Below are 25,175 nucleotides of genomic sequence, written 5' to 3'. Positions count from 1 at the left end.
CAAACTGTTCTTATTAGAACAGTGTCACTGTTTCTCAGCACACGGTGTCAATCGATGTATATTTATGTAATGTGCTCCCACAGGATGAACATTTTGGAACATCTTTTTTTTTAATGGCAGGATGGAGAATGCTGTCGATTCTGAGTAGAATGAGCCCAAGAATGTCCAGATTTGAAACAATCAGGTTTTCAATATTTATTGTATAGTAGAAATTAGTGCATATGCCAATCCGACTCCCAAGCTCCCATAAGCTGGGAAGAACTGATAGAAATGTTACCTTTTTTGCTAATCAAAATTGACCCTCACCACCAAGAAACGCGATCATTCATAAAGTCACAACCTTTTGGACGCCAATGACGGATATATCGGCGCCGCAGGTCCAACGCCAAAGACCGATTAATCGGTCAAAGACCACAGAGCAACATAGACCTACGTGCATGTGCATAAAGTTCAATTTCAGTTTTGACACTTCGGTGGCGTGGCGTCCGAGTGACAGCTTTTGTGTATGACACGGCGTAGAAAAAGTTAACACATTCACCGCTGAGCTACGATCGTAGCCGATAACATGGATTTCCCGGTATGTAGCGCAAATGCTTCGTAGAGGCAAAACGACGTGTCGTGATTAGCGCTGAATAGGTTAATCTTTTTGTTGTCATTGTTTTCTAATTCGTAATTGCTCTAAACGAGATCTGATGCTCTAGTTCGAAGTCTCTTTCTGTCATACTAAAATTGTTTCTTATGGTCCCACCCTGGCAATGTTATATATATAACATTGTGTGACAAGGACAAGGTAAAACACTATCATGATGTCCCTCTTGACGATGTTATACACGGTGGCTAAAAAATAAGTGCATTCCCGTTGCCAGGGAGGTTTTGGGATTATACTGAGCAACTTCTACTATGGTACCAACCCCGAAATCGCGAAAAAAAATTGGCTGTTTCATGCATTTCGGCTGCTCCATTTTCTGTGGGAGGATAAAAAAAATTTTTATCGCGATTTTGTGGTTGTTCTCATAGTAAAAGTTGCTCTGTATAATCCCAGAAACTCCCTGGCAACGGGAATGCACTTATTTTTTACCCACCCTGTATGCGATGCCAGTGTGCGACCACCATTAGAGTACCATTTTGGTATTTTAAAAGGTTCATTACCTAAAGGTAAATTTAGATACAGATGGATAGTCTAAGGAAAAAACGTGCCTCGAAAATCAAGAAAATTTGATTCTCGATCAAAGGGCGCTACTAGCTTTGGCCTACTGTCGTATAGATGGCGTTGACGGTTTCGTTTGTTTAACAATTTTAACGCATATCAGTGAAAGAACATGGAACATGGGTCAAAATCATAAAAATAATTAATGCAAATAAAAAAAATCATTTATCCATATTTAAATACATTTTATCGTATTTTTATAAATCTTCATTTTTAGTTATAAAGTGTGTCGATAGATGGCAGTGAATTTACTGTGGTTACAAAATCTACTATGACAGTACCGCTCTATTTTATTATATCCTCTTTGCTAAAGGTAAATAAAAGCCATATAACATATATTGTCACTCCCCCCCGCTGTCACTGTCATCACTGCCGCCGTTTTGGACCTTTTGCCGACGTCGCGGGCGCTCCTCGTCACTATCATCATCATCATCATCAAAGTCCTGTTCGTCAAAGGAAGCGTCGCTCGCTGATTGTCGCTCTACTTCCATCTCTTCGTCCGAAGTGTCTGTGGAATAAGTTTTTATTTATAAATATTAAATTTGAACACCATAGATGGTGCTGGCCGGGGTGCAGGCAGGCCGAAAAGGAGATGGCGGGACGACTTAGACGCATTTTATCCGGATTGGCGGGACACTACAAACGACAGGGTCGAGTGGAGGAAACGAGGGGAGGCCTTTGCCCAGCAGTGGGACACTAAATTAGGCTAGTGAAAAAAAAAATTGAAAAAAAACTGCCTACGCACAAAAATGCTTTACATAATTTTGGAAAAGAGCTGATACTGTTCAAACTGCTGGATCGATTTTTTCGATTGGATTTTCGAAAAACGGGACCCTTTTACTAAGACTCCGCTGTCCGTCCGTCTATCAGTTTGACTATCATTTCTGACTTTTGTATTTATTTAATGCAATGGGTCCTATATAGACATTTGATCCTAAAAATAAACCTGATCGATTGATAGCATATATAAGATTAATACTCTGAGCCAGAAGGCGAAAAATCTCCTTATATGATCATATTTTTCAAAGAGACGTTGATATTCGTAGACGTAGAAAAAATATATGTAGTTCTTGATTATATTATCTTCAATTTATAAGCTTCCGATACACAAATTGACACTTCGCTCGATACAATTAATTCCCAAAGTAACCTCTAACTAGGACTTTTAATCCAACTTTAATCGGTTATTTATTATGTGACTCTATTAACAAAAAAAAAAAGAAAAAACAATCTTAACTTAAATAGTAATTTTACCGCTTTCGAATTTCGATATTGTAAGGCAAAGTTTTTAAAATAAATAATAAAAATCGACAAAATGTCACTTGGCGCTCATGGTCTTTCCCGTTCTTTCTTGCGAAATGTGACAGTGATAGCGGCAAACCGATGGAACGGCCCTAATGAAAATTTGTCATCAAGCCTATAGCTGGCGTTAGGTGTAACCACACAAGTTCAAGTTCACTTACCATTGTAGTCAATGAATGGTTCCTCGGCGGGCGCCGTTTGTTTTTCTGCCCGCTGTGCTAGTGTGAGCTGCAGCCTTCCGGACACGTTGAGGAGCTGACACAGGTGTGCGCGTCTACACACACGAACAAAATTATTATTTTTTCATTATAAGCAAAGATAGATATAACTCCGTAATAGATGGATACAGTCTAAGGAAAAAACGTGCCTCGAAAATCAAGAAAATTTGATTCTCGTTCAGAGGGCGCTACTAGTTTTGGCCTACAGTCGTATAGATGGCGTTGACGGTTTCGTTTGTTATTTAACAATTTTAACGCATATCAGTGAAAGAACATGGGTCAAAATCATAAAAATAATTAATGCAAATAAAAAAAATCATTTATCTATATTTAAATACATTCTATCGTATTTTTATAAATCTTCATTTTTAGTTTTAAAGTGTGTCGACAGATGGCAGTGAATTTACTGGGGTTACAAAATTTACTATGACAGTACCGCTCTAGTATAAGTTACTCTATGATTATAAGTAAGTAATAAACACTACGAAAAACTATTGGTCACAGCATATGATACATAATATACACGGTGGCTAAAAAATAAGTGCATTCCCGTTGCCAGGGAGGTTTTGGGATTATATTGAGCAACTTTTACTTTACAGCGATAGATGGCGCTAGTAGGTCCCATCATTTATAATTTGTAATAAGTATTATTGTCCACAGATGTTATCTATTCGAGAGTAGACCAAAGGTGTAGGCGCCATCTGTCCGAGAATAAAATTTTCTTGTCTTCCAAGGCACGTTGTTAGACTATATTCATCACGTAGTTAGTAGGAATCTCTATTTTTTTAGCCACCCTGTATATGGATAAATGATTGCATTCATTATTTTTATATGATTTTGACCCAAGTTCTTTTACTGATATGCATTAAAAGTGTTAAAAACGAAACCGTCAACGCCATCTAGTCGAGAATATGCCAAAGGTGGTAAAACGTGGTGGCGCCATCTGTTCGATAATCAAATTTTCTTGATTTCCGAGGCACGTTTTTTCCTTAGGTTTAGGGTTAAGTTTTTACGTTATATCCATCTTATACCGAGTTATATCATTGCTTGAAGTGTCAATGTACATGTTTATGTTTCAGAATCAGGCCACAAGATGGCCCTCCAACGCGAAAGGCCCCTATAGAGTTTGTTTTACCTGTTGGTGAAAGTGGCGAGTAGAGTGGCCAGCCGCTCGGCGTTGTGTGTGTTCATGGTGGCCAGCAGCAGGGCGGCGTGCGAGCGCAGGATGGCGGACACCCATACGCATACTGTGGCGCATCTGTGGACAATAATACTTATTAGAAATTATGAATTATGGGACCTACTGGCGCCATATATCGTTGAAAAGCGGAAATTTGGTGTACTGTCATAGTAAATTTTGTAGTCACACGATTAAAATTAAAAATATCAAAAAATGTATATACACGGTGTTACTTGAGCCACTGAAAACCTGAGACACAAAAACAGATTTTTTTTATTTTAAACTCATCTTGAGTATTTATTATTTAATCCGATAAATATTTAAAAAAATATTCGTTGTTTAGTTTTCTTAACAATTCTATTCGACTGGTAATTCTACACAAGATACTTGGTCGTTTTAGTGACATAAAACAATTGCTAGTTACCATCGTAAACACTGTTAACTGACCATTTGCATACCTTACTGCAACGAGATAAGGTTTACCAATGGCCAGTTAAGGGTGTTGCTCATTGACAAATAACTTGTCAAATGCTAGTTATTGATATTGTTGCATTACAAACTTGTAGTTAGCATGAAAAAAGATAAAAAAAATACCCCCATTAACATATAGCGCAACCGATTCTCCTATCGATTCTGAACAAACTGTTTTTAGGTTTTCAGTGGGTCATGAAACGCCGTGTATACATGTATATGGATAAATTATTTTTTTATTTGTATTTATTATTTTTATATGATTTTGACCCATGTTATTTCACTGATATGCGCTAAAATTGTTAAATAACAAACGAAACCGTCAACGCTATTCGAGAGTAGACCAAAGGTGTAGGCGCCATCTGTCCGAGAATAAAATTTTCTTGACTTCCAAGGCACGTTGTTAGACTATACTCATCACGTAGTTACATAGGTGTTGGCGATACTCACGTGGCGGTACGCTTGGTGGCGAGCGTGGCGAGGAGGTCGAGCAGCGGCGGCACGCACTCCGCGGGGAGCTGCGCCGTGGTGCGCGCCCTTAGACTATACTCATCACGTAGTTACATAGGTGTTGGCGATACTCACGTGGCGGTACGCTTGGTGGCGAGCGTGGCGAGGAGGTCGAGCAGCGGCGGCACGCACTCCGCGGGGAGCTGCGCCGTGGTGCGCGCCCTTAGACTATACTCATCACGTAGTTACATAGGTGTTGGCGATACTCACGTGGCGGTACGCTTGGTGGCGAGCGTGGCGAGGAGGTCGAGCAGCGGCGGCACGCACTCCGCGGGGAGCTGCGCCGTGGTGCGCGCCCTTAGACTATACTCATCACGTAGTTACATAGGTGTTGGCGATACTCACGTGGCGGTACGCTTGGTGGCGAGCGTGGCGAGGAGGTCGAGCAGCGGCGGCACGCACTCCGCGGGGAGCTGCGCCGTGGTGCGCGCCCTTAGACTATACTCATCACGTAGTTACATAGGTGTTGGCGATACTCACGTGGCGGTACGCTTGGTGGCGAGCGTGGCGAGGAGGTCGAGCAGCGGCGGCACGCACTCCGCGGGGAGCTGCGCCGTGGTGCGCGCCCTTAGACTATACTCATCACGTAGTTACATAGGTGTTGGCGATACTCACGTGGCGGTACGCTTGGTGGCGAGCGTGGCGAGGAGGTCGAGCAGCGGCGGCACGCACTCCGCGGGGAGCTGCGCCGTGGTGCGCGCCCTTAGACTATACTCATCACGTAGTTACATAGGTGTTGGCGATACTCACGTGGCGGTACGCTTGGTGGCGAGCGTGGCGAGGAGGTCGAGCAGCGGCGGCACGCACTCCGCGGGGAGCTGCGCCGTGGTGCGCGCCCTTAGACTATACTCATCACGTAGTTACATAGGTGTTGGCGATACTCACGTGGCGGTACGCTTGGTGGCGAGCGTGGCGAGGAGGTCGAGCAGCGGCGGCACGCACTCCGCGGGGAGCTGCGCCGTGGTGCGCGCCCTTAGACTATACTCATCACGTAGTTACATAGGTGTTGGCGATACTCACGTGGCGGTACGCTTGGTGGCGAGCGTGGCGAGGAGGTCGAGCAGCGGCGGCACGCACTCCGCGGGGAGCTGCGCCGTGGTGCGCGCCCTTAGACTATACTCATCACGTAGTTACATAGGTGTTGGCGATACTCACGTGGCGGTACGCTTGGTGGCGAGCGTGGCGAGGAGGTCGAGCAGCGGCGGCACGCACTCCGCGGGGAGCTGCGCCGTGGTGCGCGCCCTTAGACTATACTCATCACGTAGTTACATAGGTGTTGGCGATACTCACGTGGCGGTACGCTTGGTGGCGAGCGTGGCGAGGAGGTCGAGCAGCGGCGGCACGCACTCCGCGGGGAGCTGCGCCGTGGTGCGCGCCCTTAGACTATACTCATCACGTAGTTACATAGGTGTTGGCGATACTCACGTGGCGGTACGCTTGGTGGCGAGCGTGGCGAGGAGGTCGAGCAGCGGCGGCACGCACTCCGCGGGGAGCTGCGCCGTGGTGCGCGCCCTTAGACTATACTCATCACGTAGTTACATAGGTGTTGGCGATACTCACGTGGCGGTACGCTTGGTGGCGAGCGTGGCGAGGAGGTCGAGCAGCGGCGGCACGCACTCCGCGGGGAGCTGCGCCGTGGTGCGCGCCCTTAGACTATACTCATCACGTAGTTACATAGGTGTTGGCGATACTCACGTGGCGGTACGCTTGGTGGCGAGCGTGGCGAGGAGGTCGAGCAGCGGCGGCACGCACTCCGCGGGGAGCTGCGCCGTGGTGCGCGCCCTTAGACTATACTCATCACGTAGTTACATAGGTGTTGGCGATACTCACGTGGCGGTACGCTTGGTGGCGAGCGTGGCGAGGAGGTCGAGCAGCGGCGGCACGCACTCCGCGGGGAGCTGCGCCGTGGTGCGCGCCCTTAGACTATACTCATCACGTAGTTACATAGGTGTTGGCGATACTCACGTGGCGGTACGCTTGGTGGCGAGCGTGGCGAGGAGGTCGAGCAGCGGCGGCACGCACTCCGCGGGGAGCTGCGCCGTGGTGCGCGCCCTTAGACTATACTCATCACGTAGTTACATAGGTGTTGGCGATACTCACGTGGCGGTACGCTTGGTGGCGAGCGTGGCGAGGAGGTCGAGCAGCGGCGGCACGCACTCCGCGGGGAGCTGCGCCGTGGTGCGCGCCCTTAGACTATACTCATCACGTAGTTACATAGGTGTTGGCGATACTCACGTGGCGGTACGCTTGGTGGCGAGCGTGGCGAGGAGGTCGAGCAGCGGCGGCACGCACTCCGCGGGGAGCTGCGCCGTGGTGCGCGCCCTTAGACTATACTCATCACGTAGTTACATAGGTGTTGGCGATACTCACGTGGCGGTACGCTTGGTGGCGAGCGTGGCGAGGAGGTCGAGCAGCGGCGGCACGCACTCCGCGGGGAGCTGCGCCGTGGTGCGCGCCCTTAGACTATACTCATCACGTAGTTACATAGGTGTTGGCGATACTCACGTGGCGGTACGCTTGGTGGCGAGCGTGGCGAGGAGGTCGAGCAGCGGCGGCACGCACTCCGCGGGGAGCTGCGCCGTGGTGCGCGCCCTTAGACTATACTCATCACGTAGTTACATAGGTGTTGGCGATACTCACGTGGCGGTACGCTTGGTGGCGAGCGTGGCGAGGAGGTCGAGCAGCGGCGGCACGCACTCCGCGGGGAGCTGCGCCGTGGTGCGCGCCCTTAGACTATACTCATCACGTAGTTACATAGGTGTTGGCGATACTCACGTGGCGGTACGCTTGGTGGCGAGCGTGGCGAGGAGGTCGAGCAGCGGCGGCACGCACTCCGCGGGGAGCTGCGCCGTGGTGCGCGCCCTTAGACTATACTCATCACGTAGTTACATAGGTGTTGGCGATACTCACGTGGCGGTACGCTTGGTGGCGAGCGTGGCGAGGAGGTCGAGCAGCGGCGGCACGCACTCCGCGGGGAGCTGCGCCGTGGTGCGCGCCCTTAGACTATACTCATCACGTAGTTACATAGGTGTTGGCGATACTCACGTGGCGGTACGCTTGGTGGCGAGCGTGGCGAGGAGGTCGAGCAGCGGCGGCACGCACTCCGCGGGGAGCTGCGCCGTGGTGCGCGCCCTTAGACTATACTCATCACGTAGTTACATAGGTGTTGGCGATACTCACGTGGCGGTACGCTTGGTGGCGAGCGTGGCGAGGAGGTCGAGCAGCGGCGGCACGCACTCCGCGGGGAGCTGCGCCGTGGTGCGCGCCCTTAGACTATACTCATCACGTAGTTACATAGGTGTTGGCGATACTCACGTGGCGGTACGCTTGGTGGCGAGCGTGGCGAGGAGGTCGAGCAGCGGCGGCACGCACTCCGCGGGGAGCTGCGCCGTGGTGCGCGCCCTTAGACTATACTCATCACGTAGTTACATAGGTGTTGGCGATACTCACGTGGCGGTACGCTTGGTGGCGAGCGTGGCGAGGAGGTCGAGCAGCGGCGGCACGCACTCCGCGGGGAGCTGCGCCGTGGTGCGCGCCCTTAGACTATACTCATCACGTAGTTACATAGGTGTTGGCGATACTCACGTGGCGGTACGCTTGGTGGCGAGCGTGGCGAGGAGGTCGAGCAGCGGCGGCACGCACTCCGCGGGGAGCTGCGCCGTGGTGCGCGCCCTTAGACTATACTCATCACGTAGTTACATAGGTGTTGGCGATACTCACGTGGCGGTACGCTTGGTGGCGAGCGTGGCGAGGAGGTCGAGCAGCGGCGGCACGCACTCCGCGGGGAGCTGCGCCGTGGTGCGCGCCCTTAGACTATACTCATCACGTAGTTACATAGGTGTTGGCGATACTCACGTGGCGGTACGCTTGGTGGCGAGCGTGGCGAGGAGGTCGAGCAGCGGCGGCACGCACTCCGCGGGGAGCTGCGCCGTGGTGCGCGCCCTTAGACTATACTCATCACGTAGTTACATAGGTGTTGGCGATACTCACGTGGCGGTACGCTTGGTGGCGAGCGTGGCGAGGAGGTCGAGCAGCGGCGGCACGCACTCCGCGGGGAGCTGCGCCGTGGTGCGCGCCCTTAGACTATACTCATCACGTAGTTACATAGGTGTTGGCGATACTCACGTGGCGGTACGCTTGGTGGCGAGCGTGGCGAGGAGGTCGAGCAGCGGCGGCACGCACTCCGCGGGGAGCTGCGCCGTGGTGCGCGCCCTTAGACTATACTCATCACGTAGTTACATAGGTGTTGGCGATACTCACGTGGCGGTACGCTTGGTGGCGAGCGTGGCGAGGAGGTCGAGCAGCGGCGGCACGCACTCCGCGGGGAGCTGCGCCGTGGTGCGCGCCCTTAGACTATACTCATCACGTAGTTACATAGGTGTTGGCGATACTCACGTGGCGGTACGCTTGGTGGCGAGCGTGGCGAGGAGGTCGAGCAGCGGCGGCACGCACTCCGCGGGGAGCTGCGCCGTGGTGCGCGCCGCCGCCGCGCGGCTCGACGAGTGCACCACCATCTCCAGGATACTACGAGTACACAACAACAACATATTACACAACACAACACCACACCACAGAATAACTAATAATGTTTTCTACTCGTCGACTATAATCTGTGTATTACGACTTAATATACAACACTACAACCTTACTCTTTTCAACGTTGGATAGTCTATGGCACTTCAGACTCGAGCATAAGAATTTTATCGATACGGTTTAGTCAATTATAAAAATTTTGAAAATAGAACTTCATACATTTCGATAAAATATTCCGTGTTTAAGGAGACTCGAATCAATGCAAATTAGCCTACTTAAACACGCTGCTGCGTCGCATCTGCTTTGTGATTGGTTGGCCAACAAAAACATTTTATTTTATGATGTAGTAGAAACAATTGCTTCGTAAGTCAGAAACGCGCATGTGACACCCTTACCCTTAGCAACATCCATACCCTACGAAACCGCTTAGCGTTGCTTGTTAGTCTCCATAGGCTACGGTGGCTAAAATCGAGAAAAAAACTGTTTTAAAATTGAATTTAGCAAGGAGCAAGTACCAGGGCCTCATGAGTTACGAGGAGGCGTCGTTGACCAACCCGCCGGGGGTCCGGGCCCGGCGGCTGGGGCACGTACGAGTAGTATATTTTTGATTTGTTTACCTATATGATTCTACTAGTTGAAAGTATTATTTTTTTGTCTCGTAGAAAAAGTATTGTATACAATAGTGATTTAATCAAGCTTTTCAATCTCGTACCTTAACTTAAACACGGTACTCGACTGAAAAGCTCTCTATTATAATCACGATTGTATAAAATACTATATTGATACGGTTTAGTCAATTATAAAAATATTGAAAATAGAACTTCATACATTTCGAATTTTTGATAAAATATTTCTTGTTTAAGGAGACACGATTCGATGCAAATTAGCCTACATAAACACGCTGCTGCGTAGCATCTGCTTTGTGATCGGTTGGCCAACAAAAACATTTTATGTTGTAGTAGAAACGATTGCTTCATAAGTCAGAAACGCGCATGTGACACCCTTAGTCTCCATAAGCTACGGTCGCCAAAATCGAGAAAAACACTGTCTAAAAATTGAATTTAGCGCGGAGCAGGTACCAGGGCCTCATGAGTTACGAGGAGGTGTCGTTGACCAACCCGCCGGGGGCGCCGGGCCCGGCGGCCGGGGCGTGTACGAGTATGAGGGTATCGCGGCTGCTCGCGTATCTTAGCTATATACTTTTGATTTGTTTACCTATATGATTCTACTAGTTTAAAGTATTATTTTTGTTGACTCGTAAAAAAATATTGTATACAACAGTGATATAATCAAGCTTTTCAATCTCGTACCCAATTAAGGCCACTCAGCAAGCTTGGCCTTAACACAGTACTCGACTGAGAAGCTCTCCATTATACCACGATTATATAAAATACTATTGTTCCTTTCGGCGTCGAGACCCTGGGTCCGTGGGGTCCTGGCGCTGAGTCTCTTTGGAGACCTTTCAAAGAGACTCAGGGACGCAACTGGGGACCAGGGAGCTGGCAGTTACCTCGCTGAACGCTTCTAGCAGTTCAGCGGGATAACGCAGCCAGCATCTCAGGGAGCTTGCCGCAGGGGCCTTTTTAGATTTAGTTTAGTTTAGTTTTATTTTTGAATAGTCTGTATTTATAGGTAGATTATTTGTTACCGGTTACCCGTGAATAAGATGCATGTAACTGCCTCGAAATATCCGAAGCTCAAAAACAATACAAAAGGTAATCACGGTCATATCCCTGTCAATAAAAGTCTAGTGAAACTAACCGTGAATCATTAAAACTGTTAATTTTAAGTTGTTCTTATTTATTGTTTTTGACATTTTTTTTTGTACCTTATACATATATGAATAAATTCGTAGCGTATTAAAAAAAACATTAATTATGTAGCTCAAAACCATGGGCGAAGGTTCATTTTGACGGCGCGAGAACTCGCAAGCGAGTTTTATTTCATTGCGGTATTTGACCAGTCGGCTGAATTAAACTCATATGAAATTAGATTCAACAATTCCAAATTGGTTTTTGAACCAGAGGGCCTATCACAAACAGCTTCGTTTGTCCATTTGTCTCGAATATGCTAGAGTGATAGAAAAGCAGATAACGAAATTTCAATAAGAGTTTTGAATGATTCACGGTTAGTTTCACTAGACTTATATTGATTGTCGAAATATCGGGAGCTCATAAACAATACAAAAGGTAATCACGGTCTATATCCCGGTCAATATAAGTCTAACGAAATTTCAACTTTTGATTTTCATCATAACATAACCTTAAATCAATACAAAAAAAACTGTTAAAAGTAAAATAAAAACTTGTTGAAATGTACATACTCAGTGTCGTTAGACTGTAGCCCCTGTATCAGGAGCCTGGTGAGGTTCTGGTTGACGGCGGTCTTGTCTCTGGCCGCCGTGTCGAGAGTAAGGTTGGCGAGCCGCCTCTCCATAGGCACCTCCACCTGAAAACGGAAAATATTTTAAAACAACACTCCATAAAAGGTGGTTCCCCTTCGTCACGCCTGGCGAGCGCGTCGCTTCATCATGAACCTAGCTTGTTAGAATGCACGAAGGTTGATATATTTTGTGAATAGCGAACAATATTTTTAAGATAAATCGTTTTAAAGTAATAAGACAAAACATACGAAATTCGATCAATTCTTACCTTGGCGCCCGGGGCGACTCGCTTTCTAGTAACCCCTCCCATCGGTTCAAGGTACTGTGCATCTTTGCTGCTGGTTGCAGCTAATTTGTTGATCTCATTCGGAGTGCTGCCTTTGATCTTCTTCGGTTTGGCATCGCCTCGGATCAGGACTTGAGTCTTTGAGGAGAGGTCTGGGGTCTGAAACAAGGTAAGCGTTAACCGTAAGGTCTTTAGGGGCTACGATAAATAAGCTAAGTTGTCCAGGGGAACGTAACCGTGGTATAGAGATAGTTTTAGTCCCGGAGAAGGACATAGGGTAGTTCTTATCCCAGAAGTCATCCTTTAAGGGGGTGAAAAAGGGGGGTGGAAGTTGGGGAATCGATAAAAAGCAGATTGGATAAAAAATAAGCTACCCAAATTACTAACTCCACGCAGACGAAGTAGCGGGCAAAAGCTAGTGTGTAATAAAGGCATGAAGGCTAGTAAACTTACGATTTTTTCGAAGATTAGTGTGGGTCCCTGCATATACCCAACTTGTAATTTGGAATGCGACAGCAGGCCAGGGGGAGCGGCGTGGCCTCACCGTCGTTATTTGCATCGTTAGGTTAGGCTTGCTCGATAAAGGCATGAAGGCTAGTAAACTTACGATTTTTTCGAAGATTAGTGTGGGTCCCTGCATATATCCGACTTGTAAGTTGGAATGCGACAGCAGGCGGCAGCAGGCCAGGGGGAGCGGCGTGGCCTCACCCGTTGTTATGTGCACCGTTAGGTTGGGCTTGATTGGCTTTGTTGATGCCCTAAACATACACAAAGACATAGTTATTTTGTCAGTTCTTAAATGGGAAAAACATTGCGTAATTTCAGCTAATGACACACTCAATCTAAATGAAAGTATTAATTATTGTAGAAGACTATTATCCAAATGAAATGGGTAAATTTTATAGACATCACAAGCAAAATAACAGAATCACTTCACAAACACATGTTTCACTTTCTTCTTTTGGATGGCATGAATATTAGAAAAGTTATCAAGCAGAGAAACCAAACATGTGAAGTGATTCCGTTTCTTTGCTCGCAAGTGTATAATATTCACCAGGACATTGAGAGAGGACTTGTTAGTTTGAATGCTAACCCATTTAGCGTGTGCGAGTAATAATGCACGACTCCACTTCTCGTGACGGCGGCCAGGGTCAATTTTACGTCACCCTCCTCTTTGACTCCGACGTCGATCATCTTGGGAGCATCCTCCAATACGAAATTGTATGTAGGAATGTTCACCGTCTGGAAAATAAATAAACTTTACAACAATCAGGTATAGTATGAATTATCTCAGATGATATTGTGGCATGCGCTGATACACAATGGCCACGTGCTCAGAAACAATGGCCACGCGCTCTCACAAAAGAAACAATGGCTTTTGTTTAACAGATTAGGGTCTTTGGCGTAAAAATCATTTGAGAGGATTCAAACTATACCTTGATTTCTTTGTCAGTCTGTGATATCGATTTCCTCTTCTTCTTCTTATTTGGAGTGATGTCTTCGTCTGTGCCGTTAGTCTGCGGCACCGCGTCGGAGGTCACCGTCACGTCCCAAAATGCGAGGAGCCGTTCAGTTCTAAAAAAAGGAAGTTATCGTTTATTTTCATTTATGTATTTAAGCTTGTAGGTGTAATTCGGATAATATATAATGTCGATATAATATGTAATTATAATTTTTATTTATTTATTATGAAACAAGAAACAAACGGTCATTTACAAAGTGCGTAGTAATTATACATTACATTTTAAAGTTAGACCTACAGTTTCCTCAGAATGTTCCTCTAATGTTCAGAATGTCGGGTAATGCCGATATAGTACATTACGATACAAGTGCGATAAATAGGAAAACGAGTGGCGATCTGGCGATAAATTAAACACGACCGAAGGGAGTGTGTTAAATCGACACGAGTTGCGAATTACCCATTCGCACATGTATCGTACAACGTTTTACAGTACATATGGCCCTTTTAATTTTCGACATAGTTACGTAATGTGCTAATTATCGCACTAGGCACTAGTGCGGTAAAGTAGCACCAAATGTACTGTAAATAGATTAATATGATGGAATTATAGGCGATTTTTGTATTTAATACCCACACTATGCAAAAGTTTATCTTTGTCCTTGATTTTGTCAATGAACAGTAGTGTGCAATATAATAGCAGTGTACTAGAGATATTTGAGTGAATAAGTTTTAAAAATAAATTATAGACAGTCATGGTTTGTCGTTGGTGGCACTATCACCAGAGCCTCAAGCAACAAATAAACCAAGTAGCTGAGACAAAATTGGACTTAAAATTTTTTCATACCAAATTTCTTCTAAATCGGTTCTACAGTTCAAGCCTAAAGAAGTAACAGACAATCAGACACACAGTCACTTTCACATTTATAACATTTATTTATTGAAGCTTTTTTTCTCGCACATCCGTTATAAAATTGACTTTTCTTTTCTTATATTTTCACGATGTGTGTGATCCCTTGAAGGTAAAAGCTATACCTCCATTTTTTTCCATTTCTCTTTGTCTGTAGCATTATTTCCCCAAGTCTTTCCTGCAATTGCTATGATGACATCGACCCATTTTTTTCTTTGTTTCCCTAAGTTACGTTTGCCCAGTGGGCCTTTCCATTTGGTTGTTCGTATAGTCCACCTCTTGTCTTTGCATCTAGCCAAATGTCATTTATAACATTAATAGGGATAAAACATTTTGACTGCAGCATTTTGTCAGATGTAGAAGTCTACAAGTGTAGTAAACAAGTGTTTACTAATATAATTTAAAGTAAGCATCATACAACACTGGCTTATCTTATCAATTGTGAAATACTGATAATACATCTACAATATGTTATCTATACTGTTCAGAAAAATAAACCAAGGGATACAATACACAAAAGATAAGTCAAAGAAGTAACAATTTTGTTCAGCAAAGTCAGTATTCAATCCAATTGGGGTCCCTTTGTTTGACATAATTATTGAAAGTCATAATGTAATGATTGTCATATTATCATTAGTCATAATTCTGAAACCGTTAATTTTTCAGGATTTTCCTCATGTTATCCTACAGATAGGTTAGGTTAGGTTTGTTTTATGGCAATCCTGAAAAGTTACGCGTTTCCGAGAAGAACCAAATTATGACTAATGATAATACGACAATCATTACATTATGACTTTCAACAATTATGTCAAACAATAGAGACCCAATTCAATTATTTATTTCAAATCATTTGATCCATATAGTGTTAGTAAGTTACAACAAAACTTAAAATTAATTAAGGTTAGTGACATATGTACAATTACAATTACAATTTACAAAACACACACAGGTACGATAAATTATAAAATAAATTACAATAATAAATATTATAATTAAAATAAAATCTAGGCAATCTACATGCACCATTTTTCAACGTCTGAAGATTATTATGTGAGGACATCATGTGAGCCTTTTATAATAGCTTAAATATTATAAAAGGCTGTTGTTGCCGTTTTGAGTTGTTGTGTTCAAGGAACTTTTTCATTGTTGACTCATTAAGAAGCCTCCACAGACTCAATTCCTAGAGTATTATTACGAGTCAAACTTACTGTGATCCCTCAATGACCCACGTCTTCTCACTAGTAGCAGCGATCGCCAGCAGGGACTGTTTGGAGGCGTTGTGTCCAAGGCACTTTATCGTTGTGGCCTCTCCATCTTGGAGCCTCCACACTCGAAGCTGCCATGACGCTGTTATTATGTACTTAGCACTGGTTTCCTGAAAAACAATGTAGATAAAATAATAATAATAAATAAAGAATATATAAAGCAACCAACAGAGAGGAATGGAAGGTCTTAGGGAAGGCCTATGCCGGGAGGCAAGTCGACCGATGTCAATAAAAATACCAAATAACATATACAACAAAGAACTTTATTATTATTATGTTTAAATTAAGAATTTGACATGTTTTGTTTTTCTTTTCCTAAAACTTGACAAGAAATGTAAAAAATTTAATTTGAGGTCGAAATAAATGGCTATTTTATTTTATTTTATTTATTTATTCAAAAAGATTGAACATAGGTGGAGCATTCCACGAAATAGTCTACCGTTGTCCCATACAATCGCGAATTGTCTGAAGATTTGCAGGTCTAGGAGAGATCTTTTTCTGTGATAAATGGGCATCAGCTTAAAACACCAAAAAAAAAGTAATATACTAATAACTTAAAGTTAGAAAGGCATAGGTCCCACAGTAACCCGTACAAACACTTTTTGAGCAACCGAGTAGTGAGGGCTAGGAACAAGCTCCCCGAAGATGTGGTTACTGCACAAAATGTGAATCAATTTAAAAATAAATTAGACAAGCATGCAACTACATCTGCCTGTCAATGATAACTGGATACAGGCTATATCAGTTGTCACAACTGCCTGCCTGCTTACTGAATAATAAAATAATAATATACGAAATAAAATGCGTTTGTACGAGACAGCCCGTGGAATGCTCCAGGTACATAATAAAGTGAGCTCAGCTAATGTCATGTAGATATGGAGTATTTATTTATTGTTTAGGTATGGAACAATAAAAATAGACCACACATATGAAAGGTTAAACCAAATAACTTACCTGACTATGAGGTATAAGTTTGATGGCATTGATAGTGTTGACTCCTATATTCTTCCTATCCATGTTCACATGATAATTGTTACTCTGGCCCGCGCCCAATTTCCACTCACAAATGTAGTTACTCTTATTACAACTAAATAAACCATCTCTTCTGTTCCAGTCCATGGCAGTTATCTTCTGCTCCTGAGCCTTCCCAAGTTTCATTTCTAAAACTGTTTGCACTTTTGCTTGTGCTACTGAATATATTAAAATCTTCCCACTGGTCGTTCCTACGGCTATACATTGTGCCTCTTTTACTTCCTGCTCTGAAACACTTGATTTTCGCTTCTCTTTCTTCACAGGAATATGAAATTTTAAGGTTATGTTATCTTTAATGCAAAACTTATTGGTAACTAAGTTTGCCTTACGTATTCTAGGTGAGTACGTATCGTAAGTCAGTACAGAACTCATGCAGAGTTTTAAAAGTCATAACTATAGTGTTTACGTAAAGTTTAGTAACAAAAACCACGTGTAAATTGACTTACCCTGGACGTCGCAATAGTTATCCATTGCAAGCATGATGGCGGGGCCGTTAAATGAAGGTCTGGCGTGTACTCCTGTTTGAGTACATTAGTTTCTGTGTCCCATATCCTTAATCTACCATCCTGGCTAATCGCAGAATAATATTTTCCGTCTTCGGAAAATGCCGCCTCTGCCATCTTTACATGTCAAGACAGAAGTTCTGCGACTGTGACTGTTCCGTTATGCCCACATGCCGACTATAAACGACGTGTGAGGTCACGTGACTTGGTAAGCTTGTTGTTAAAGTTGGAAACTGAAAATACATATGATAAATGAATAAAGTGACACTAATTATATGATAAAACTTATTTATTAGGAAATTTCAATTTTAGTGTAAGTAAAAAATCAATAATATGTAAGTAATATAATATCGCGATTGAAAACATTAGCTGCGTAAACCTGGACACATTTTTGACAGCTGGCTGACATTTGTAAATGTTACTAGTAGAATGGAGAATGGAATTAAAAAAATGTTTTATAAAATATATACAATTTTGACATATTTAACAATACAAAATATGTATAAAAATGGTTAAAATGATAAAATAAATTAAGACAGTCATAATACAACAATATCGGTTATAATAAATAATAGGGTTGCCTACAACATAAAACCATAAAGTAAAAGAAAAGTAAGAAAACACTTCCCAGTTTCATTTTGAACGTCACAAACATCTGTCATGTCGTATATATTTATCCGCTGGCCACTGTCGCGATAGTAGGCGGAGTTTATAATTATTACATTTTTTAGCTCTAATAATGTTCTCGTTCCACTTTTCGATATTATTCTTTGATATATAATTTCCGTGTTTTGTGCTGTGATCGTTACGTCGACGGTGAAGTGAAACAAAGGCTGTGCTAATCGTTGAGTTTCGTATGATGTCACAACTATATCGCGTGAATCCTTGAAAATATGAGTGTTAGTGTTGAAGCGGACGCGTCCAGCCCTCTATCGGAGGGTCAGAGCGCGGGGTTGGACCATACTGGGTCGAAATCATCATCAGATAGTCCAAGTCTCGATACGACGACCGAGAATGGTGAGGCAGGTCAGGACGCCGAGAAATCGGAGCCGAGCACGCCCAAGCCTCACCCCATGGCCTTCACGATCGACTTCGGGGCTTCCAAGCCAGTCGACAATCGCAGGCTTGAGGAACTGGCGAAAAAATCGCAAGCACGGCATCAGAGGGTGCAGTCCATGTCAGCTGGCTTGACACGACCCAGCCCTACGGCTCAGAAGCCTCCAATGAGCGCTAAGCTGCCACGAAAAGCCCAAGGATATAACTCTGAGGGCTACTTCTCCTCAGACCAGGAAGACAGCTGCTTGTCGGGTTCAGTAAAGCTCCGGAGTAGTCCATTAGCCCAATTCATCACCAGTCCCGTTACAAACAGACATATCAAGTCACCCATCCATGATATTCAGCCTAAGAAAACGTCCAAAAGTCCTATAGTTGATAGTATCATGTCCAGGAGTGACAACTTCACGTCCCGACAAGGTTTGAATCTGCCATTGAAGAGTGTAAATAGTTCCTACTTGAGAGACGTCCATAGAACGCCAAGTTATGGTACCTTGAATCTATCTTCTAGTTATCAACGGCCGATGCCAAACATAATAGACCAGAGTCCTGAAGGGGTGCTATTAACTGATATTTCTAGTCCAGAGTTAGATATTTTGACCCCGGATAATGGTTTGTCAACTCCAGAGAAAAGTCCACTCCGCAAAGTCCGAGCCCAGTCTGAAACTCCAGATTTGTTGTTTAAAAAATGTAATCCTACAGTTGAGCCTTTGTATATTGATGATGAGGTTGACGGACAGTCAAATTCTTCTACCGGTACATACACTATTGAAGGAGATAACTATACAGAGGAACAGAAAGCTAGAATGAGCATAGACAGGACTTTTGGTAGCTCAATAAATGATACGATTGAGGAAGTCTTCAGGCCGAGTGAAAGAGACCCAGAACTAGTATTCGACTATCCGAACAGGGTAATAACAAAAGAACCTAGAAGAGATACCTTGCGAAGTCCAAATCTAAATGAAACTTTTGAATTCCCGAAAGTCTCTAAAGACAAAAATGTTCTAGAAATCTCATGTTGCTATGAATCACCATCGGAAACCGATTTAGCCGTACAAACTTCCAAACAGATCAAATCTACTCGTAGTTACTTAGAGAAAATCAAGAATCGGGTCCGAACAATAACAGACAAAACTTTTGCTAAGCCTCCGAAGCATGGTGATGAGGGAGATGTTGGTAGCTTTACCTCAGTCACTACCTCAGGTGTTTTAAGCTCTAAATATCTAGCAAAACAAGAAATCCCTCTCCGTAGACGTTGTAGCCTAACCAAGTCCGAAATAGATCAAACAGACTACATCCACCGATTGTCCAGAGAATCCTCAGTACCAGTTTCTTTGCCAAGCAACAAGCCTCTGGAAGCCAAATTTGAGAGCACTGCCCTTAAAAACGCTCAAAAAGCTTTAAGAGATGACCAAATGTCTGACCAAGTAGTGGGACTGTCCTATTTAAGCTTAAACAGATGCAAGGGTGACAAGACGTGGATACAGGACTGGGCGGAGAGTGTTAAGAAGTACAATAACCACACGTTAGGAAGGAAGGAGGATTTGAATGGGACTTTTACTGTGGACGACGAGCGGCCGCCTATCAGCCCGCAACACGTTAAACGTGAGTAGACCTTGTTATGTTTGTTTAAGGTTGAATTTCGTCTGGCGAATGTTTTGGTATGTTTCAAACGTTTTACGCCACATTATAGATAATGAGACATTAGAGATAGATCTCTATCTTATTCTATCGCAGCTTGCATCCTGTAGGTTTGCCGTAGCTTAGGATGCACGGAAATGCAATATTATTCACTAAAAACCTAGTAGGTAGTAGGTATTCGTACCTTATTCGCGTTTAATGCTGTTACGCATACCCCCTGTGACCTAGAGAGGCGTCGGCGGTTATGTGGGACTCCCATCTCCCATTACTTTCTATTAGCGAGAAAAGGGGGAGAAGTCCTACCCACTAAACCCACATCGGCTTTACTCGCATTGCCGTATGGGATACGTCGTGGGATCGCGAACATTCTACCATGAAAGTTCGCTTTGACCCGCGCTGACGCTGACCTTATCAAAAATCCATCCTGTATCTGTATACATCATGTATACATACATACTATTACAACATAAGAAATAGAGGGCTTACAGGAACGCCGTGATACCCACTTACCCAGTCTTTTTCTAACTGTAAAAGCTCGTCACAGACGTAGCGATAATATATCTGCCGATATCGGCAGGTACCGTCAGATATCTGCGAGCACCAGAGCACCACACACGCAATGATAAATATATGTCGCTCTCTGTCTAGCTTGTGATCATTGTGAGAGAGACGAAATATACCGACCGATACAACGCAAGGCATTTGCAGCAGATGCCTTGCGATTTCCGCAGATATCAAAATAATTATATATTACAGCTTCGTGTGTGGGCTCTGTCAAATAGTACGTAAAAGATATCGGCAGATGTCGTATCTGTCGGTATCTGCCGATAATCGATATATCGCTCCGTCTGTGATAAAAACTTTAATTAGAGGGGGACAGATCTATGTTGCAGGCGAGAAACTGTCGCGGCGCTCCTGTGCTAAGCCTTCACCTTCAGTACCGGGCAAAAGTTTAAGACATTTAAGTTCACCCTTTGTTTTCGGTACAAATTTGTTTCCAACTGGTCCGTTATTGTTTCCAGATATGTGTTTTGTTTGATTAGTCAGTCCTGTAGTCCATCTGATAAAGGAGCAAGCGAGACAGACTGTGAGACCTTAGTGTTGGATGGTGTTGGACATTCTGAGTATAATATGTTTTGAAAAGATGTGTCCCGCCGAGTTTGTTGCCGGTCCCATATTGGGATACCCTCCTACAATTTAGGAGGGAATTAAATCTCGGGTCTGAGGTGTAGGGTTGGAGCCGGCGTAGTTTTTATCGCGTGTATTATATATGTTTACTTGAAAATAGTTGTATTGTATAACTAGCCTTATGAACCGATTTTGCATGTACAACCAGCCTTAAAGTTAATATAAATAAAGGTTCATTATTTTTAGTATGTTGGTATTTTTGCACTTTGTAGTTTTTCCTCAGTCACCCGTCACCCGTTGACCATGGACGCTGTAAAGGGTTCGAAACGTCGGGATGTATTATAAATTCAATATACGCGATATAATGCGTTTTCATCATAGTTTTATTTCAGACACAACTCATTCCCTAAAATCTTATAGGAATGACGGCAAATGCTAGGCCATATGGCCTGAGGGGCATAGCTGTGGTTGATATACAATAAATTATGTCAAAAATCAAAATATTTTCAACAATATCCAGAGAGGAAAATGAGGACTACGTTTGTATGAAAAGGCGGTTTCGCGCGGGTCCTCCACTTTCGTCTTAACTTCTTAATCAACAAGCAACCTTTTGAATATTTAATCTTTAAATATAATTTAGTTTGTGCAAGAACACCCTACTCATAGTGTTGTGTTCCTGCCGGTGAGTAAGGTTGCCAGAGCTCAACGAGGGAGAGGAGTGTTAGGGTTGGCAACGCGCATGTAACTCCTTTGGAATTGCAGGCGTACATAGGCTACGGAGACTGCTTAACACCAGGCGGGCCGTATGCTTGTTTGCCACCGACGTAGTATTAAAAAAAAAAAACAAGTTCAGAAACATAAAATAGTTATTTACGATACAAGTGCGGAAAAGAGGAAATTCGTAACTAGTGGCGATAAATTGAAACAAGACCGCAGGAAGTGTTTTAAATCGACACGAGTTGCGAATTACCTATTCGCACGTGTATCGTACAACGTTTTACAGTACATATGGCCCTTTAAACTTTCGACATATGCACGAAAAGTGCTATTTGACGCACTAGTGCGAGAAAGTAGCACCATATGTACTGTAAATAACTATTATCGTGTACAAGTTTTGGGAACAAATCAAATTATTTTATTAAATATTTTGATTTGTTTTTTTTAAGTAGTCACACAGTCACACTACTATATATAAAAAATTAAAACTGTAATAGATGTCATATATTAAAGAAAAAGTGACGAACCCCTTCAGTGGTGAAGGCCGGATTTGAACCGGCGTCTTTAGCTATCGCGGCTAACGCCATGAACCCCTAGGCCACCCCGCCACGGCGGTGCCCGTCCGAATTTCTCGACTATATGCCATCTTAGTAAGACTAGGCATCTTTGACCAGCTCTAAGGGCAAGCTGTGCGCGCTTGCACCTCCTAAACGAACTCCTTACGGATTTACGTTGTAGCGAGAGAGACTGGTGCTGCCATCTATGAACAAGTTTTGGGAACAAATCAAATTATTTGATTAAATTTTTTTTTTTTTTTATATATAGTAGTGTGACTACTTAAAAAAAAAACAAATCAAAATATTTGATTGTATTACTAGTTGTATGCACAAGGGCATGTTATGTAAATACTGTAAATAGGTATCTATGTCTACGTTATTTTATTTAATAATTTACATCAGGCAACAAGGCCCATATTACAAATACCTACTTTATCTTATTAAAATATACACTATTATAGTTATTTACGATACAAGTGCGGAAAAGAGGAAATTCGAAACGAGTGGCGATAAATTAATACACGACCGCATGGAGTGTTTTAAATCGACACGAGTTGCGAATTACCTTTTCACACGTGTATCGTACAACGTTTTACAGTACATATGGCCCTTAAAACTTTCGACATATGCACGAAAAGTGCACATTCCCGCACTAGTGCGAAAAAGTAGTACCATATGTACTGTAAATAATATTTCGCAGGAAATGGGACGATGCCTAAAACAATTAGGCAATAATTTCCCCTAATTGGCAGTTTTTAGTTTTCGTTTGGTGAGCTATTTGGGATGTAGAAAAACAGATTTTAAATAAATAACTAAATGCTATCTAAGTGCTATACTAAGTGCTATCAGTGCTTCCCTGCATGCAAAGGTTCATGAACTGTCCACGGAAGCGTTATAATAGTAGATTGTTAACCGAGGGATGAAAGGCACTCATTTATGCCGAGGTAGTTTGGCGCTCGAACGCAGTAAGAGCGCCAATAGTCCGAGGCTGAAATAATGCCTTTCACCCGAGTTAAACACTACTTTTCATTTCGAATACGAGGAAAATAAAATGCATGTGTTTTTTTTTAAACATGACTAAGTATCTAAGTATAATTTTTTATAGTATTTCTTGAGGGTACTTTCAATAAACAATTTAGGCAAAAGTATCGTTATTTATGTAATGGGGAGTCAAATATCAGAATGGAAATAACAAATCAATTTAAACAGATTTCAATTGCTTATCATAAAAAAATTACGAAAGTCGTACTTGGAACTTTAAATGCTCTAGTGCAGAAACGTATCATTTTCTGCACACCTTTTAGAACAACAATAACAATAAGCGAAGCGCTGGTGGCCTAGCGGTAAGAGCGTGCGACTTTCAATCCGGAGGTCGCGGGTTCAAACCCCCGGCTCGTACCAATGAGTTTTTCGGAACTTATGTACGGAATATCATTTGATATTTATACCAGTCGCTTTTCGGTGAAGGAAAACATCGTGAGGAAACCGGACTAATCCTAACAAGGCCTAGTTTCCCCCTCTGGGTTGGAAGGTCAGATGGCAATCGCTTTCGTAAAAACTAGTGCCTACGCCAATTCTTAGGATTAGTTGTCAAGCGGACCCGAGGCTCCCATGAGCCGTGGCAAAATGCCGGGATAACGCGAGGAAGATGACAGTTACTCATATTTGAACTATATCTTAATTTCGCAACGGAGATTGCGCTTTTCGGAAATGCGCCTTAATAGTTTACAGTAAGGTTGAGAATGGATTGCATCACGTTATCTGCGTCGAGATAAAAATGCACCGTCGTGACGTCATGCGTTATTTCACTGATAGACTTAGGTGTACTTGTATTGTGTTTTGTGTTGAGAAAGGTTACTTTTGATCGTATCATTATTTGTCCTTTTGGCGTCGAGACCCTTGGCCCGAACACTCCGAACGCGTCTCTACACTATAGAATTGTCTAAAAGAATACAAAAAGGCCCCATCGGCGATTTTATTTAAGGGAGCGAAAGTTTGAAGAATGCTATGTTCCGCCTGTGGTAATCTATAAGTACATCCCTATTACAAAGTACAAAGTTACAAACTCGCCCAGTCGTTAACGCTAGTTTGCTCTAAACTACTCTAAAGTGTAAACAGCAATGAAATGTTACGCCGCTTCAAAGACGGGAGCAGTCATAACAATGTGGAATAAGGAAGGTTTCCAACTGTTTCAGGCGTGGAACTGGAATAATAAATACGCATTCATTATGACAGGATATTAGGTACTAACAGGAGGTTACAGGAGGATACTGATACCTCTTCGTAAAAAAAAAGAATTGAACAGGATTCGAAATTATCCAGATAATCATAGTTTTTGATAATTATCGCGATAATTAACCGATAAATATCGGATAATTATCCCAGGTATGGTGCTATATTTATTTTCTTTAAATTCTTTAGTAAATTTTAAAATCTCGTCTTAGAATCTTCGTAATAGGTAATTATCAAATCGATAATTATCAGGCATAAAACTCACGATAATTATCAAGATAACTATCATTGATAATTATCCTTTCGAACCCTGGAATTGAATAAGGATAACTTTGTATAGACCCTCTATAAATTTAACATGATCCGATCGACAAATTGTTGTCGAGGCGGGATTCGAACCCATGACCTCCAGATTAAAAGTTGCACGCAAGCACTTCTACTCCTATTGCCGCATTGAAGATGAGGGAATTATGTAACCGCACAAATGTGCCATTTTCAACCAAAAGGGTACTTATTGTCGCTTGTCAGTAAGGCGCTATTTCCATATAGATTCAATTAGAAATCTACCTTATCGACAAGCGACAATGT

The 25,175-nt window shown here is 43.3% G+C and overlaps 2 protein-coding genes across 3 annotated transcripts in view; one reads left to right on the top strand and one right to left on the bottom strand.

The window, feature by feature from the left end:
- Positions 1-1,541: 1,541 nt before the first annotated feature.
- On the bottom strand, positions 1,542-17,452 carry LOC134751740 (WD repeat-containing protein 43). Its single transcript, XM_063687185.1, has 12 exons — positions 17,203-17,452; positions 16,679-17,011; positions 15,668-15,834; positions 13,527-13,665; positions 13,184-13,332; positions 12,698-12,848; positions 12,073-12,249; positions 11,745-11,869; positions 9,284-9,412; positions 3,863-3,985; positions 2,671-2,783; positions 1,542-1,715 (listed from the first exon to the last, which is right to left on the bottom strand). Exons 1-12 carry the CDS (start codon positions 17,374-17,376, stop codon positions 1,549-1,551), a joined length of 1,947 nt encoding a protein of 648 aa, XP_063543255.1. The 5' UTR covers positions 17,377-17,452; the 3' UTR covers positions 1,542-1,548.
- A 448-nt stretch (positions 17,453-17,900) lies between these two features.
- Positions 17,901-25,175, top strand: part of LOC134751769 (uncharacterized) — a 91,746-nt gene continuing 84,471 nt past the window's right edge. For both annotated transcript variants that reach the window (XR_010128691.1, XM_063687231.1), the window contains exon 1: positions 17,901-19,917. Coding sequence is in view for 1 of the 2 variants with exons in the window: in XM_063687231.1 (XP_063543301.1) it covers positions 18,153-19,917 (1,765 nt within the window). In the remaining variant the exon portion in view is untranslated. The remainder of the gene's footprint in view (positions 19,918-25,175) is intronic.

The sequence above is a fragment of the Cydia strobilella genome, chromosome 23 (assembly GCF_947568885.1).
Source record: "Cydia strobilella chromosome 23, ilCydStro3.1, whole genome shotgun sequence".
Lineage (NCBI taxonomy): Eukaryota > Metazoa > Arthropoda > Insecta > Lepidoptera > Tortricidae > Cydia > Cydia strobilella.
Note: the sequence above shows the minus strand (reverse complement) of the source record. Positions and strands in the feature narration are given on the sequence as shown.

Excerpts from the sequence above, each read along its gene's own strand:
- LOC134751740 (XM_063687185.1), bottom strand. The coding sequence starts at position 17,376 with ATGGCAGAGGCGGCATTTTCCGAAGACGGAAAATATTATTCTGCGATT. Across the intron at positions 11,870-12,072 it reads GAGTCGCCCCGGGCGCCAAG|GTGGAGGTGCCTATGGAGAG; the intron begins GTAAGAATTGAT and ends TTCCGTTTTCAG. Across the intron at positions 2,784-3,862 it reads CTCGCCACTTTCACCAACAG|ACGCGCACACCTGTGTCAGC; the intron begins GTAAAACAAACT and ends TCGTGTGTGTAG.